Genomic DNA, 17,047 nt, shown 5'->3' with positions numbered 1-17,047 from the left:
AGCTTTCACAAAGCTTAATAATTCATAATTCATTTTTATTTTAAGATTTAATTCCTCTTTCCACAGGAAAACTAAGGTTTATAGTTTGCAACTTGTATCAACTTTTAGAGAGTGACATGTCTGCTGTTGTCTGTGTTGCTGCACATGTTGTACATAATTATTACCACAGGAAAGCTGAAGCTAGTAAACTACACTTACTCTTTATAAGCCGAGTTTACACCTAATCTCCTAATTGTTATACCTAATAATACAATGTCAGTGTCGTGTACATGAGACAACAATATTGACGAATTTATGGATTTCACCCTGTGATCGGTGATCGGCAAAATCGGGATCGGCCGATACTGGTTTTCAAGATCGGTGATCGGCCCTCAAAATCCTGATTGGTGCATCTCTAGTGACATCGGACGCTCTCTGTCCACACTGAAACCGTCAAACTCGTCAACCTCGATTGCGTCACGCATCGCGTCACTTCCTGGTGTTTGCGGTCTGCTGCCGTCTCACGGCGTTTGCAGGCTCTGATCTCTCCCGACTTTTTTTTAGTTAGATTGTTAGAAAGTTAGATTGTTTTCTGGTAAAATAGCACTATATCTGGTACAGTTCTGTCTTTATTTCAACACTCGCTCATTTTCTCTTCCGTAACTTTCACTGTCACCAATCACCGATACATTTTCTGTCCGTTAGCCTCTGTTAGCATCTTAGCATGGGCTCTCCGTCTCCCACCGTTTCTCCTCTTTGCTGCTCAGTGTGTGAAATGTTTAGCCATTCCTCTGCCTCCTTTAGTGAAGACGGTAAGTGCTTAAAATGTAGTTTATTTGCAGGACTGGAGGCGAGGCTCAGTCAGTTAGAGGTCCGGTTCGGCCAAGTAAACCGTAGTCCGAGAGCCTCCTCAGCTAACCAGGCTAAGCTAGCGGCGGACCGGCCCATAGCAGCTGAGCGTAGCCGCTCCCCTGCAGCTCCCGAGCAGCCGGCCAGTCAGGACCGGTGGGTGACGGTTCGGAGGAAGCGTAGTCCTAAAGGGCGCACGGAACACCACCACTCGCTTCATGTGTCTAACCGATTTTCCCCACTCAGCGACACACCCGCTGAGAAGCCGACCCTGGTGATTGGCGACTCCATAGTCAGGCATGTGAGGCCGACTCCAGAGACCATAGTTAGGTGTATCCCGGGGGCCAGAGCGGGTGTAACTACGCCAAAAGTATGTCGGACTCCGTAGGTTTTTCTGGTCCCCTACCCAATCTGACCAGCGATGACATGTTTAGCCGCATGCTCTCGCTCCGCCACTGGTTGTCTCAGTGGTGTTCAGAAAACGACGTGGACTTTATTGACAACTGGGAGACGTTCTGGGGAAAGCCCGGTCTGATTAGAAGGGACGGCATTCATCCCACCCAGGATGGTGCAGCTCTTATGTCTAGAAATCTGGCCAATGTTATTAGACACTCCCCCTGACAATGCAGGGTCCAGGCCAGGATGCAGAGCTGTAGTTTAACACACTTCTCTGCTGCTTCTCGAGGACCAACGCCTGCCAATAAAACTGTAGGATTGCATTATGTAATTAGCGACTCTAAAACTGTAGGATTACATGATATTGGCGACTCTGGCCAGGTGCCTAGCAAAATAGAAGTGGTTGCAGTTCCCCGCCCTCCAAAAGTTCACCAGGTGCGGCGTTATAGAGGCGTTAACCAAAATAATCTTGTAAAAATTAAAACCAATGTACATTTGGTACCAATTACAGACCGAAAAATTAGATGCGTATTACTAAATATACGATCATTAAGCTCTAAGTCTCTGTTAGTAAATGATATAATTATAGAGAGCAGGAGTGATATTTTCTGCTTAACAGAAACATGGTTACAGGAGGAAGAGTATGTTAGTTTGAATGAATCAACTCCGCCCGGCTACTTTAATCATCACATTCCTAGAAACACGGGCCGAGGCGGAGGAGTCGCAGCAATTTATAACTCCAGTCTCCAAACAAAAATTTAACCTAAGTGCAATTTTAATACATTTGAAAGCCTCACGCTTGGTCTGAAATTTCCGAGCTGGAAATCAGAGAAGCCAGTTGTGTTAGTGGTAGTGTATCGGCCCCCTGCTGGTGCTTATCTAGAGTTTTTGTCTGATATTCAGATTTCCTTTCTGGATTATTGATCAGCACAGATAAATTCATCATAGTGGGTGATTTTAACATTCATATGAATGTTGAAAGCGATAATCTTAAATTAGCCTTCGATTCTCTTCTAGAATCAATGGGTATCTCACAAAAAGTGGATAAACCGACGCACTGTTTTAATCATACTCTCGATCTCGTTCTCACCTGTAAACTCCCTTTTATCCGACCATTACTTAATAACGTTTGAATTTAATTTTGTTGATGTTGAAGTGCAAAATAGGAGGTATTATTTTAGCAGATGTTTGTCTGATGAAGTTATTGTTAAATTTAGGGAGGCCATTGCTTATCTTACGACAGTGCGAAATAGTGATGTAGTCGAGGCCAGTGACCTGGGTTCTACCTCTGCAGATGTTCATTTCCTTGCTAGTAACACTGCTGATTTGTTGCATTCAGCTTTAGATGAAGTTGCTCCTTTGAAAAGGAGGGTTTCTAGCCACAGGAGCTTAACCCCCTGGTATAATTCAGATATCCGCATGTTGAAACAAAACGTGCGTAAAATGGAAAGGAAGTGGTACTCTTGTAAGTCTGTAGACTCTTATCGTGAATGGAAAGATATTCTAATAGTATATAAAAAAGCCATTCGCAAAGCCAGAACAGCTTATTATTCAACGTTGATAGAGGATAACAAAAGTAACCCACGTTTTCTGTTCAGCACTGTAGCCAGGCTGACAAAGAGTCACAACTCTGTTGAGCCGTGCATTCCTGCAGCTCTCAGTAGTGAGGACTTTATGAGCTTCTTCAACAGTAAAATCACGAGAATTAGAGAAGAAATCAACCAGCCGGTTGTAGGTGTATCTTCAGCTTTAGCGACTTCCCTAGGTTCTGACTTGACTCTAGACTGTTTTGATCCTGTAGACCTCCCTGAGCTGACCTCACTCGTCAATAGAGCTAAGTCAACCGCATGTATGTTAGACCCCATCACCGACTCGACTATTCCAATCTATTTTTTCTCTTATTGGTACGACAATACTGGACCAAATTAACCTATCCCTAAGTTTAGGATATGTACCACAGGTTTTCAAAGTCGCAGTAATTAAACCTTTACTTAAAAAACTTTCTCTTGACCCAGACACCTTAGCTAATTATAGACCAATTTCCAACCTTCCATTTGTATCTAAAATTCTGGAAAAGGCAGTTTCAAGCCAGCTATGTGACTATTTGTATAGAAATGATCTGTTTGAAGTCTTTCAGTCAGGGTTCAGAATGCATCATAGCACAGAGACAGCACTGGTTCGAGTCACGAATGACCTTCTTATGGCCTCAGATAAGGGATTAGTTTCCATACTGGTTCTACTGGACCTCAGTGCTGCTTTTGACACTATAGATCACGGCATTTTACTGCACAGGTTAGAGCATGTTGTTGGGATTAAAGGGACAGCTCTATGTTGGTTTTAATCATATCTATCTGACAGGTTCCAGTTTTTTCATGTACATGAGGTTTCTTCAGAACAGTCAAGGGTCTGTTATGGTGTTCCGCAGGGTTCAGTGCTAGGGCCAATCTTGTTCAGTTTATACATGCAGCCATTGGGAAGTATAATCCAGAATCACGGCATACACTTTCATTGTTATGCTGATGATACGCAGCTCTACTTGTCTATGAAGCCGGATGAAACAGAACCGTTAGTTAAACTTCAGGCATGTCTTAGGGACATCAAGGACTGGATGTCCAGAAATTTCTTGCTTCTAAATTCAGATAAAACAGAGGTTATCATTCTTGGTCCAGAGCATTTTAGGAAGGGATTAGATGGTGTTGCGATGGCTTCCAGTGCAACTGTGAGAAACCTTGGTGTTGTTTTCGATCAGGATTTGTTGTTTAAACCATATGTCAATCAGGTTTGTAAAATAGCATTTTTCCATCTCCGTAATATTGCAAAGATTAGGAAAATCCTCTCGCAGAGAGACCACGTCTCTCCAGTGTTAGCGTCGCTCCATTGGTTACCAGTAAAATTCAGAATCCAATTTAAAATTTTATTACTTGCGTATAAAGCCCAAAACGGCTTAGCTCCGCATTATTCGCAAGACCTGATAGTGCCTTATGTTCCTGGCAGAGCTCTCCGTTCTCAGAGTGCAGGTTTACTCGTAGTTCCTAGAGTATCCAAATGTAGATTTGGAGGGTGGGCGTTCTGCTATCAGGCACCATTACTATGGAACCAACTTCCAATCTGGGTTAAGGAGGCTGACACCACCTCCACCTTTAAAACTAAACTTAAAACATTTCTGTTTAGTAAAGCCTATAGTTAGTGTTTAGTAAACCTCTAGCTGGTGTTGGTAAATCTCTAGGTAGTGTAAACTCTAGTGTGCCAGAGTCGTTCCTGTAGTTTCTTGTGCTGCCCCCCCCCTTCTCCTCCCTTTTCTCTCTTTTGTCCATGTTGCAGCATCCTTTGCCGGACACCGGACACCGGAACCTGCAGTGTGGGAGTGAGGGGGTAGGGTAACGGCCCCTTTTGGGCGGGGGAGAAGGTTCGTCCCTCAAGACTCCTCTCCCTGGCCCTGCCCCTTCTCAACCTTTCCCCGACCCTGCACCCCAACCTGGGACTTGATGATTGGGCCGGAGCTTCGGGAGCTGCATGCTGGCCTGCGGTCCCCACCCCTGGTCATCCCGTTGCTGCTTCCACCTGCCTGCTGTCCCCACCCCCGGTCATCCCGTTGCTGCTTCCACCTGCCTGCTATGCTGCTGCCGTCCCTGACCCACCAGTCTGGCCCTCGGCAGGAGGGTCCCCCCTTATGAGCCTGGTCCTGCTCAAGGTTTCTTCCCTCCTAAAGGGTAGTTTTTCCTTGCCACTGTTTGGCTTAAAGGGGACCTATTATGAAAAACACGTTTTTTCTTGTTTTAACATATATAAAGTGGTCTCCCCTCACCCTGCCAGCACAGGGGAGACAAAATACCATGAATTTCTGCAAGGTCTCTGACCCCCGCCGGACAGAGTCCCCCAGTGTCACGTGGTTTTTTTTGAGCCGTTTAGAATCTGCTCCCGTCGTGACGTCACGACGGGAGCAGATTTCCATAGGTTCAGCCTCCGCTGCTGAAACCACGCCCACAACCAGCTCTCTCCCCGGCTGGAGCGGTGCTTCCTTCAGCCAGTCGGACGCGGCGCCGCGGCGGAGCGGATCCGGGTTAAATCATCCAGGTTCCCGGGTGGTTTGGGAGCTGGGTCCTTGGGGGTCCGTCCCAGGTCGGATCAGCTTCACCCTCCGAGATTTTCAGCCAAATCTGTCGGTTTGATCCCCGGTAACCAGAGGATGCGCCGCGGATGCGCTCCGGAGCCGATCTGTGCGCCCGCCGTGGGGTTGCGCGGCCGTCGCGCAGCATCCGCCGGGCAGATCCGGCTGAAATTCCGCTGGTCGGTCCCCGGGAGTCCCTGCTACCAGTCCAGGCCGGTTCCTGCGGTCCCGGCCGGTCGGAACCGGTCAGATTTCCCGGTTAAAGCCGCGGTGATGCGCGCTGCTCCTCCCGACTTCCTGGTTCCCAAAGCGCGGTCCGTCCGACTAAATTGTCCAGGTTCCCAGCCGCTTTGGGAGCAGGGATTTCTGGGGTACGTCCCAGGCTGGACCAGCTTCTCCCTCCGAGATTTGCAGCGAAATCTGTCGGTTTGATCCCCGGTAACGGGCGATGCGCCCCGGAGCCGAGCCGGGCGCCCGGCGTGGCTCCGCGGCCAGCGTTCAGCATCCGCTGGGCAGATCCAGCTGAAATAGTGCATAAATGTTATTTATATACAACTCATATTTTATTTTTTTTAACAATAAAGTTGCCATTTGTGAAAATTCAGTGTTGTGATTATTTACAGGCTCGGGCTGCTCTGGCGGAGTGAGGTTTATGCTCCTCCCCTCCTACACGTCATTCAGGGAGCCAATCAGCACAGAGCCTCATTATCACCCCCCCCCCCCATCCCTTAGAACGGAGCACAGAAAAAGAGGTTAGAAGCGGTAAAACTAGTGACAGGGCCCACAGGCTGGATTTCTGATTTATGTAGAAAAAACAAGCTTTAGATTGTTTTTAAGACATTCAAGGCCTGTTTAAAATATACATTAAATGTCATAATAGGTCCCCTTTAAGGTTTTTCTCCCACTAGGGGAGTTTTTACCTGCCATTGTTTATGTAATAATTGCTCGGCGGTCATGTTCTGGGTATGGGTCTCTGGAAAGCGTCTAGAGACAACTTTTGTTGTATTAGACGCTATATAAATAAAATTGAATTGAATTGAATTGAATTGAAACTCGTGGCCAGTTAGGACAGTCCTATAGAAAATAAAGCAATGGAATTTATTTTGTCACTGAAGCTCGCATCGCATGGGACACACTTTGTGTACGCAGCCGGCTCCTCTCCCCGGAGAGAGGCTTTGTTCCCTCCCCTGCTACATGTCATTCAAGCAGTCAATCAGCACAGAGCCTCATTATCATATCCCCGGCCCCTCAGAAGCCCTCATAGAGAAGGAGGTTAGAAGCGGTAAAACTAGAGACAGGGCCCACAGGCTGAATTTCTGATTTATGTAGAATAAACAAGCTTTTGATTGTTTTTAAGACTTTCAAGGCCTGTTTAAAATATACATTAAATGCCATAATAGGTCCCCTTTAATCCCTGATGTTCAATGCAAATAATATTTTACATTTATTTGTTGGGGAAATGGGAGAAGCTAGCTGTCAATGGAAAATTAATGCATTTTTGAAAAAAATTATAAATTAAAATCATACATTATAAGGGCCACCTGAAAGTGATCTGCTACTCAAAAAAGGTCAGTCAGAACAAACGTGACAAGAAACAAGAAACAGTGAAGGAGAGCACGGTCACTGTACAACAAAATAAATAATTCGCATTTTTAATTTAAACTAATGCAGTAAAATAAAGTTAGTGATTAGCAAAGAATGTGACCCAGAGGTTAATAATATTGTGCAGGAAAGCTTGTAAGGAACTGCGGAGGGATGTGCTGCTATAAGGCCAATTTCAATTTCCACACACTAGATATCATCCAGTGGATAGACAACAAATATTCCAACCATAGACTGCATTAATAATGGATGAGCCCTTCCTGACATCAGCTGGGGGTTTTCTGAAGAGTGGCTTTGAGGCCTCTTATTCTCATATTGCATGGTGCTATGTTGCCTTATGTCAATCAAAGTTGGCCATTTTTAACTTGGCTGACTGATATTATTCAAACCTGGGATGTTAATTAATAATAACTTGATAGATAGATGATATAGATGATAGATGGTGACTTTATTCATCCCCAAGGGGAAATTTTGTTGTCATAGCAGTCCGGTATAAATACAATATAAAAATAGAATAAAAACAAAAAAACTGAGACCGACATGATCCACTGGGCGGTGCCCCTCACCCTTCTTCTATTCTCCTTTTCGATTTTGTATTTATTATAAATATCTCATAGCCATCATTGTTGTCCTTCGCTATAATTTTGTTGTGCTGGTCTGTATGTTTGCAGGCCAGAGCTTCAGGAGCTGCGAGCTGACCTGCAGGCCCCCCCTCTGATCATCCCACTGCTGCTTCCACCTGTCTGTGTGGATGTCTGCTATATGCTTGTTGACATCCTGGCCTGACATCCCCCCTTATGATCCAGATCCTGGTCCAGGTTTCTTCCCTCCTAAAGGGAGGTTTTTCTTGCCACTGTTTGGCTTAAGGTTTTTCTCCCACTAGGGGAGTTTTTACCTGCCATTGTTTATGTAATAATTGCTCGGGGGTTTATGTTCTGGGTCTCTGGAAAGCGTCTGGAGACAACTTCTGTTGTAATAGATGCTATATAAATAAAATTGAATTGAATCTAAGTCACAAAAACAATATACTTAAAATGATAAACAATTTCTAAATTTAAATTTCTAGTTTTACTGAAAACAGCCCTTAAAGATAGGAAGTACTGGAAGCCCAGTAACTGAACCTTTGGAGTCAATAACTGGTCAAACCCCCCTTTGCAGCATTGAGTTCAAATAAGATCCTCTAGTTTCTGGAGGATCTTAATTCTGTTGGTTTATTTCTGGATTTGAGCTGCACATCTCTCAGGAGGACTTCTTGACCATTCTCCTTTCTAAAACGCTTCTGCTCATACATATTTGGGGGGTGTCTGGTTTGAATGGCCCTTTAATAGAATAGAATAGAATAGAATAGAATAGAATAGAATAGAATAAAAGCTTTATTGGTCTTTGTGTATCAAAACAACACAACAACATTTTAAGGAGTTACTTCGATCAGTGCTTTAAAATAAGTAAAATAAATACAATTACTAATAAATACAACGTAGACATATTTACCCTTCTCACTCCCTTCAACCTCACTCATCACCCCCACCCACACAACCGTACATACAGTATCTCCACACTCACAGTACACAACGTGTAATATAGCAGTAAAAGCAGCAACAATAGATAAAGTGATAGGTGCAACAGTCCCAGGTGGTGTTCATGAGGGGAGGAAACCACCAGCTATGAGTTATTTAGTGATGGTATGGCCCAGGGAAACAAACCGTTTGAGAATGGGGTGGTGCGTGCCTTCATTGACCTGTAGCGCCTGACGGAGGGCAGCAGGTGAAACAGGTGGTGAGCAGGGTGTGCAGTGTCTTTAAAGAGGGATCTAGTCCTGTTTTACCTGGGTGGGCAGAGGGCAACTGATGATCCTATGAGCTGACCCTATGACCCTCTGTCTGTCGCTGAGCTCCCTGCATACCAGGCTGTAATGCAGTAGGTGAGAATAGTTTCAATGACTGACCGGTAGAAGGACACCAGCAGCTTCTGTTCAAGGTGGTTTTTCCTAAGGATTCTCAGGAAGTATGTAAGTAAGTGGAAGTAACTGACTACGTTTACATGCAGTCAAAATTGGGGTTATTGCTAATATTCCGGTTACTGAAACATTGGGAATATTCTGTTTACATGGTAATTAATCATTTGGGATATCTGGATCAAAACCAACGACGCGGGATCAAAACCAACGGGACCATATTCGGGTTTTAAAAGCAGTAACCCAGGGGTCATATTGGGGTTTTTAAAAACCCGAATATGAGCAAATTCGGGTTATTCAAAGGGGTCATTGGTGTTTACATGGCCGTGCAAATTCGGGTTATTGACAATATTCGGGTTTTTAAAGGTTATTGATGCATGGAAACACAGTCAGCGAACACATTCTAAAAGGAAGAGAATGTAGACTGTTACAGAAAACCATAGCTAGCAGAAGAAAGAGCTATGTAAAATTAGCTTTCTATGGCCCTACTCAAAATTGTATTTGGTGCTTTGTCATTTCTTCTGTGTACGGCCAGGCAAGGCCATTTAACACTTTGAAGATGATCAGTGGGATTTTGAGATGTGGTCATATGTTACCAGTAAAGAGTCTTGCTGCAACACTTTGAGTTAATTGGGCATCATGGAGGGAACTCTGACTGATACCCAGTGCTGTGGTAGTTACAGTTACTAGTTACCTAATTGAAAGAGTAATTCATTTACTTTGTTGATTATTTATACCAAAAAGTAATGTGTTACTGTTCAAAGTAACTTTTAGTTACTTGAAAAAAATTCCTTCTTTCAACATCTTTCAACACTAATTTCAACACTAATTTATTCAAGTGGAATAATTTGAATGAATAAATAAAAAACAACAAAATGGCTGCTCAAAAATCTACTCTATGAGTAATGTTGACATAATTAACAGTGTTCCAGTAACAGCATTACCACCCAACACTGCTGATACCAGAGTACAAATAATTACAGAAGTCCAGAGTAGACTAAAGCATGCATAACTTTTTGTAAGCCAGCAGTAGCTGTTGTCTTAAGCTGGAAAAAACAAGACTGAACTACATGTTCGACTTGAGCATCAAAACTTAGTTTAGAAGGAAACATTATTCTTAGAATGATCGTAGTTTGATATTATCTGTTAGATCACCAAGACCAGAAACATCAGAACTGACAGAATTTGGGGGACTAAATTGAAAAACTCAGATTTTTTTTGTCATTGAACTTGAGAAAACTTTGGGCTATCCAGGATTTAATGTCAGGATGACAATTATGATGACAATTATCATTTAAAAATTATAATTTACATTAGTTTCCTTAATAAGATGGCCAATAGGGAGCATGTAAATAAAGAACAAAGGGGGGCCAAGGACTAAACCCTATGGTGCACCACAACTGAGCTGAGCCAAATTATTCAGAGTGACTGAAAAGCTTCTTAGAGGGTAATGAACATAACAAGGAGCAGCATTCTTAATTCAAACCCAGGACTCCGGAGGAGGATGCTATGGCCAATAATAAAGACAGCTCTGAAATCTCTGAGAGTTTACACGTTGATCTGTGGTAGTAGCGGGATACCACTGCCCACAAGAAAAAATAAATAAATAAAATACCTTGAAATATGTGTATGTATATTTAAAGATGAGCAATATAAGTAGTATATAGTTAGAGTAAAGCTTTTTATGTTCATCTATGTTGTCGTAGATACTGATTGGTCACGTGTTTCAGCGCAAGAATCTTTGTCCATTGACTCTTGTTCCAGTTGTCCATGCGCAGTTGCCTCTCTTCAACACAAGTATAGGGGTGCAGCCCTGACGCGCCCAAAGCTACACTTGAATGCTGCTGAATTTACCACCGTCCATGTTATGTCACTGCCGTCAGAAACAAGTTGAAAACTGAACTGGTCCTCATCTCCAGCTATGATGAGTTCTGTGACTCTTCAGGACGCCTTCTTAGAGACTGTGGCTCTGCTTCGGATCATCACCACAAATCCTGTGACTACAGCTGAATCTGAGGTGCTTCTGAAGACAAATGAAGACCTTGCTCTTGTCAAAAACATCCCTAGTCATGTCGAGTCATTGAGAAATGTGCTTCTCTCAAAGATAGAAGGACAAATGTATGTGCAAAAAATAAAACACTGCATGCTATTATAATGTTGCTAGTGTTTTCATTCATTTCATTTCAATTTCATTTATTCAAATACATTGATGTGACACTTTAGTACATTATTTGATTTGCTTTGTGGTATGTCTATTTTGGTGTTTGGTATAGCCCGCAATGTCCATCCAACAAAACAAGAAAGGGTACATAAGTCTGACCGAAAGGGTTAGGGCTGAAGCTAACAAGCTTATAGATGCCCTAACCTTTATACCATCAAATCATATCAAATCATCAAATCACCGCCACTAGGCTGTATTGGTTGTTTGGTCACAGATCTACACAAGCCTGGGTTATAATGACTTTTTATGATTTGTTGTGGACAATTAAAACACCTAGCAGGGCATTAATCCTTGCTCCTGAGTGTTGCATTTGAGTTCAGAACACAACCCAACTTTAACAGATTCCTTAGACTTGGATAGGAAGTGCTGAAAAACTTAACGCATAATTAAGCTAAACTAAAAAAAAATCTAAGCTGCAAGCAGCGATGAACGGGCCCTCGCACCCTTCTGCACGTTCAGGCTGCAGTGGAAGCTTGTATGACTTGATGTAGATTCTTCAGGCCTGGACATTTAGCGGATAACACCAAAACAAAACAAACAAAAACAAAACCATTCAAAAGTTATGGCAGAAAGTAGGAACTATCACATATCGACCAATCAGATGAAGGGGCGGGGCTAATTTGTAGCAATTATGTTCAAGGACTCAAAACCAAGTCCGATGACACCACCCACGACTCTGTATGTCATACCATTACAAAGTTATGGCAGAAAATAGGCTCTATCAAATATCGACTAATAAGAAGAAGAGGCGGGGCTAATTCAGGCCAATGAAGGTCAAGTACTCAAAACCGAGTCCGATGACACCACCCACATGTCTGTCAAGTACTCAAAACCAAGTCCGATGACACCACCCACGACTCTTTATATCAAACCATTCAAAAGTTATTGCAGAAAGTAGGAACTATCAAATATGGACCAATCAGATAAAGGGGGGGCGCGCTTTTTGGCGTCTAGCGTCGCCACGGTAACGCTTTTGACTGAGAAATGTAATGCGCGTTGTCACAGGATGGAGACGCACATTTTGATGTATAACACACCTGGGTGCACGTTACGGTTCTGGCTGTATTAACGGCCGAAGGAATGGCATAAATTGCGCCAAAATTACAGGATTAATTGAAAATGGCCGACTTCCTGTTGGGTTTGGGCCATGGCGCCAAGAGACTTTTCTTTAAGTTGCGACATGATACAGGTGTGTACCGATTTTCGTGCAAGTACGTCAAACCATATTGTGGGGCTTGAGGCACAAAGTTTTCTAGGGGGCGCTGTTGAGCCATTAGGCCACGCCCATTAATGCAAACCATTAAATATCAAATTTTTCACCAGGCCTGGCTTGGTGCAAAATTTGGTGACTTTTGGGGCACGTTTAGGGGGGAAAAAGGCCCTCATTTCGTCGGGGGAAAAAAAGAAAGAAAGAAAAAAAAATTCCTGTAGATATAATAGGGCCTTCGCACTGTAAGTGCTCGGGCCCTAAATATTGAAGGACTGAAACCAGTAGTTTCACCTATACTATCAGATATGACTCCAGGTCTAGTGGCGTGTTTATTATTGGATGGCAATAATGGCATACTGTATATATTGCTGTTTAGTATCACTATCAAATACTGCACATTTCATTTATACCATACACTATGGCTATATCTATGTGTAAATAAAATGACCATAAAACTATTTTAAATCTAATCATCTAGAGTAGGGAGTCTGCTTGGTTTAACATACTGGATACTGACTTACCAACTGTTGTGAAAACAGTGCAGCAAAAGAACATGGAGCCAAAAAAAGTCCATCTCTCGTGGCTCTGGAACCAGATAGACTTGAAGTCCTTCATCTTGATCTCCACACGGGTGACTATGTTAGACATGTTACCTGAAATTATGGAGAGAATACTGAATGTTGAGCAAATGCATTTAGACATCAGATAAATCAGCTGAATTGGACACACAAAAACAGCTCATTTAATCTGAGTTCACCACAATTTAGAATGACTGTGAAACAGGCTCAAATCAAATTGGCAAATGTTTAATTAATGATGAAATCCATATTGTTTATCAGTGCTGTTTCTTGTTATATGCAGAGTATGCAGAGGTATAGGGTCCTTATAGCCATTGGGGCTCCCAAGCTAAAGTTTCAACAATTATACAGTAAATGGAGAGAAATAAAGTCAAATGTCTTCATTTATGGTTGGTTAAATCAGAGTATTTCAGTTCTTCACTGTCACAACGATTGTGTCTCAGATCTGTGTTGCAGTTTGAAAAGGATATCTTGCAAAATGTGTTAGTTTATAGAGTCAGAATTCAAGTCTTCTTTTACACTTGGAGGTTTTTATAGTTTCTATAGTTGCCATCTCTGAACTTCTTTTGTCTTTGTCTTTCTTTCTTTATATGTCCCTAATGTGTCATTGTACTAGAAAAGCTATCAACTCTTCAACTGGCTTTAATTTGAAATCTAAATTTAAATTTGAACTTTTGATTAACATATCTATTCTGTTTTCTTCTAAAAAGATTAATGCATCATCTTATAGGGTGTGAATTCTCCCATCCACTAGAGCTTTACAAACAGGGGCCCCCAGAGCGGCAGAGGGGCTCCCTCGTCCGCTGTCAATTAAACGTCAATAAAACAACTAAACCAAGGGTGAGGATTTTGAACAGCACCATATAGGACTGTCTCAGAAAATTAGAATATTGTGATAAAGTCTTTTATTTTCTGTAATGCAAAATGTCATACATTCTGGATTCATTACAAATCAACTGAAATATTGCAAGCCTTTTATTATATTAATATCATTTTATATATATAATATATATTATTATATATTAATATTGCTGATCATGGCTTACAGCTTAATAAAACTCAAATATCCTATCTCAAAAAATTAGAATATTCTGGGAATCTTAATCTTAAACTGTAAACCATAATCAGCAATATTAAAATAATAAAAGGCTTGCAATATTTCAGTTGATTTGTAATGAATCCAGAATGTATGACATTTTAGTTTTTTTAATTGCATTACAGAAAATAAAGGACTTTATCACAATATTCTAATTTTCTGAGACACATAAGGCATAGGTACATAAGGCTCAGGGACAGCTGCGGTCACTCACTGGTGTCGTCCTGGGCGATGTGGACCATCTCCTCCAGGAAGCGCCGGTACTCGTCCCGGTACCCGTCCCTGCTGCCGGAGGCGCTGCCGCCCTCCAGCCGCTGGAAGAGCAGCGCGCCCAGCGCCGCGTACGCGACCAGGGTTCCGCACAGCGTCAGGTGAGGAACGAACCTCCAGAAAGGCGCTGCGCATTTCTTACACTTGTCTTTTACGCTTGTTCCTTCCTTGGCTGCCACTGACATCTTCTTCCTCTTCCAATGGTCGTTAGTTCCAGTGTGCTCCCTGCGCGTCCCTGCTGGAGTGAAGACTCCGTCCTCTCTCAGGACCGCAGCGCGCAGCGCGCAGCTCCAGGGGAAGGAAAGAGCGCACGCTGGATTGGCTTGGAAGATGCCGTCATGAGTTTGTTTGTTTTCTTTTATTTTTTGTATATTGTTGAGACTGATATATGAATTTATAAATGGGTATATTTATATCAGTGCATATAGGTGTGAGGATGTATTATTATTGAAATTCATACAACATTTGTGTAACATTTGTGCATTTGTGTAATATTAAATATTAAATATCAAATATTCAACAACAATATACAACAAAAATGACAAATAAAATCCCCAAATACAATTTTAAAACAAAAATTATTAAAGTGCATTTTCCAACACTGTTACATCTGTATGTGTGTGTGTATGTGTTATACATGTATATATAGACATCTTTTGTTTTTTGTATAGAAATTAAATTAATTTTGATCATAATGAATCATGAATAATGAAATAGTATAGGGGGTAGGATTTAATACGTTTTTACTTTTTCCTACTCCTTTTAGAGCATGTTAATTATGGTGGATGCATGTTTTTATTTATATTTTTGTTTTGTTTTCTTATTTACATGTATTTATTATTGATTATTATTGTTTTGTTTTGTATTCACTACTGTTTCATGTTCGAAATAAAATTTCAATTCAATTTCAAGAGAAAAGAGAGTGCAGCTCTGATGTTCCTCTTCGGCTGGATCAGGTTTATCAGTTTGCTTCTGATGAACATTCCTGAAATTGGAAATACAGTATTAAAAATAAATTAAAGTTTTTGAAAGCATAAAATAACTAACTGGAACACTTTTGAGATAGCTTGACTCGTACATATCTGGTTTTCTGAGATCATGTGAGTGAGACTTACAGTTTTAGACGTCACAGAGCCAGATCGGAGTTTGGTGTGTTCCATTTAGCTCAGAAGTCACACCAGCTTTCATGTTTCAGATTCAAAATTTGGACAATTAACTTTTCCAGCTTTGGTCTGTCGTCATTACAACCAATATCAAATCATAGCAACACTGTCCCATTTACCACATACAATCGGGTAGTGAGATGTCCAAAAATAAAAACAAAACAGCTTATTATGAATATCATGGTTCATTATTTCAGGAATAGGAACTCACAGTGATGTCACACCTGTGCTGACCACTGGGAAATTTCCACCTGTCAGACTAGTTATTTCCACAGTTAGCCACATTATTTATTGATATGTAATCTGTGTGTTGGCTATGTAACTGGTACAAACTAACACTTGTACTTTGTTAACGGCAACAGGGTAAAGATATGATAGAACCTCCGTTTTCATGTTTCTTGTTAGAATATTTGGAGGCAACATTGTGACAGCTTAAACTATCTTATAGTTTTTTTGTGGAAGGTTATTGCAGTAGTCAAGCTTGCTGAAACCATGGATTAGCTTATAAATCATGTTTTGACATTGACGATTTGAGTATAATATGCTAATGACATTCAATTAATAGGAAAAATGACAAAAGACTGTAATATGGGTGAACATGATTTGATCTAAAGTGTTTGTAGTATTCACCCAAGTGGCTGTTTTATTTGTATTTTTTCATAAGTAGTCTTTTTTGTCTGGAAGAATATAAGTGTAATTCCATGAAATCTGCATTTTTGTGCAAAAACAAATGTGGATGCTAGTAATTCTTGTTATGACCTGGTAATGTTGAGAACCAAACACAAGGAGGCAGAAAAAGGGTTAATGTCCTTAAGGCTTTATTTGCCAAAGCGTGAGAAAAACTGAAGGGCAGCCACAAGGAGGGCTGGTAGCCGAACTGGATGAAAACAACAAAAAGTACTCCAACAGGAAACAGCACGGCAGGTCCGGGTCACAAGAAGTTATGGGAAGATCTGGTGAAGAGTAGACTGCTGAACCGGCTCTTCTAGGCAGTGGTGATGATGGGAGGATTGGCTGCCGTGGTGATGATGGGAGGATTGGCTGCAGTGGTGATGATGGGAGGATTGGCTGCAGTGGTGATGATGGGAGGATTGGCTGCAGTGGTGATGATGGGAGGATTGGCTGCAGTGGTGATGATGGGAGGATTGGCTGCAGTGGTGATGATGGGAGGATTGGCTGCAGTGGTGATGATGGGAGGATTGGCTGCAGTGGTGATGATGGGAGGGTTGCAGTGGTGATGATGGGAGGATTGGCTGCAGTGGTGATGATGGGAGGATTGGCTGCAGCTGTGCCGTGCTGGTCTGTGAGCTCGTTAACGACGGGGACGTAGATTGGGTCCAGCTTGTGCAGAGGTTCCTGCTAGAGGCAGATCTCAGCAGATGGGGAGGGGGGACTGGGAGATGGTGCAGGCAGAGAAGCAGGAGCCCTAACAAATTCTAACTCTTAATGGCCGGGTTTCCAAGATCAGTTAAGAAGCCCTTAACAGCAGAAGACTTCTTTCAACCCTTCTTAAGGAGCCTGTGAAAGAAAAACGCGTTTCCCAGAGTCGCTCTTAGCTGAAGAAGCCCTTTCATTAAGAAGGAAATGAAAGATGCTGCTGACCCACTCTTTACACCTTTCT

At 42.1% G+C, this 17,047-nt stretch overlaps 1 protein-coding gene across 1 annotated transcript in view; it reads right to left on the bottom strand.

The window, feature by feature from the left end:
* kcnk18 (potassium channel, subfamily K, member 18) overlaps positions 1-14,508 on the bottom strand; it is a 61,565-nt gene extending 47,057 nt beyond the window's left edge. The window contains exons 1-2 of the mRNA XM_061745590.1: positions 14,208-14,508; positions 12,841-12,972 (exon numbers count right to left, since the gene is read on the bottom strand). Of these exons, the coding sequence (XP_061601574.1) occupies positions 12,841-12,972; positions 14,208-14,448 (373 nt within the window). The 5' untranslated portion in view covers positions 14,449-14,508. The remainder of the gene's footprint in view (positions 1-12,840; positions 12,973-14,207) is intronic.
* Positions 14,509-17,047: the final 2,539 nt, after the last annotated feature.

Source organism: Cololabis saira, chromosome 17 (genome assembly GCF_033807715.1).
Source record: "Cololabis saira isolate AMF1-May2022 chromosome 17, fColSai1.1, whole genome shotgun sequence".
Taxonomy (NCBI): Eukaryota; Metazoa; Chordata; class Actinopteri; order Beloniformes; family Belonidae; genus Cololabis; species Cololabis saira.
This window is presented reverse-complemented; position numbering and strand designations above follow the sequence as displayed.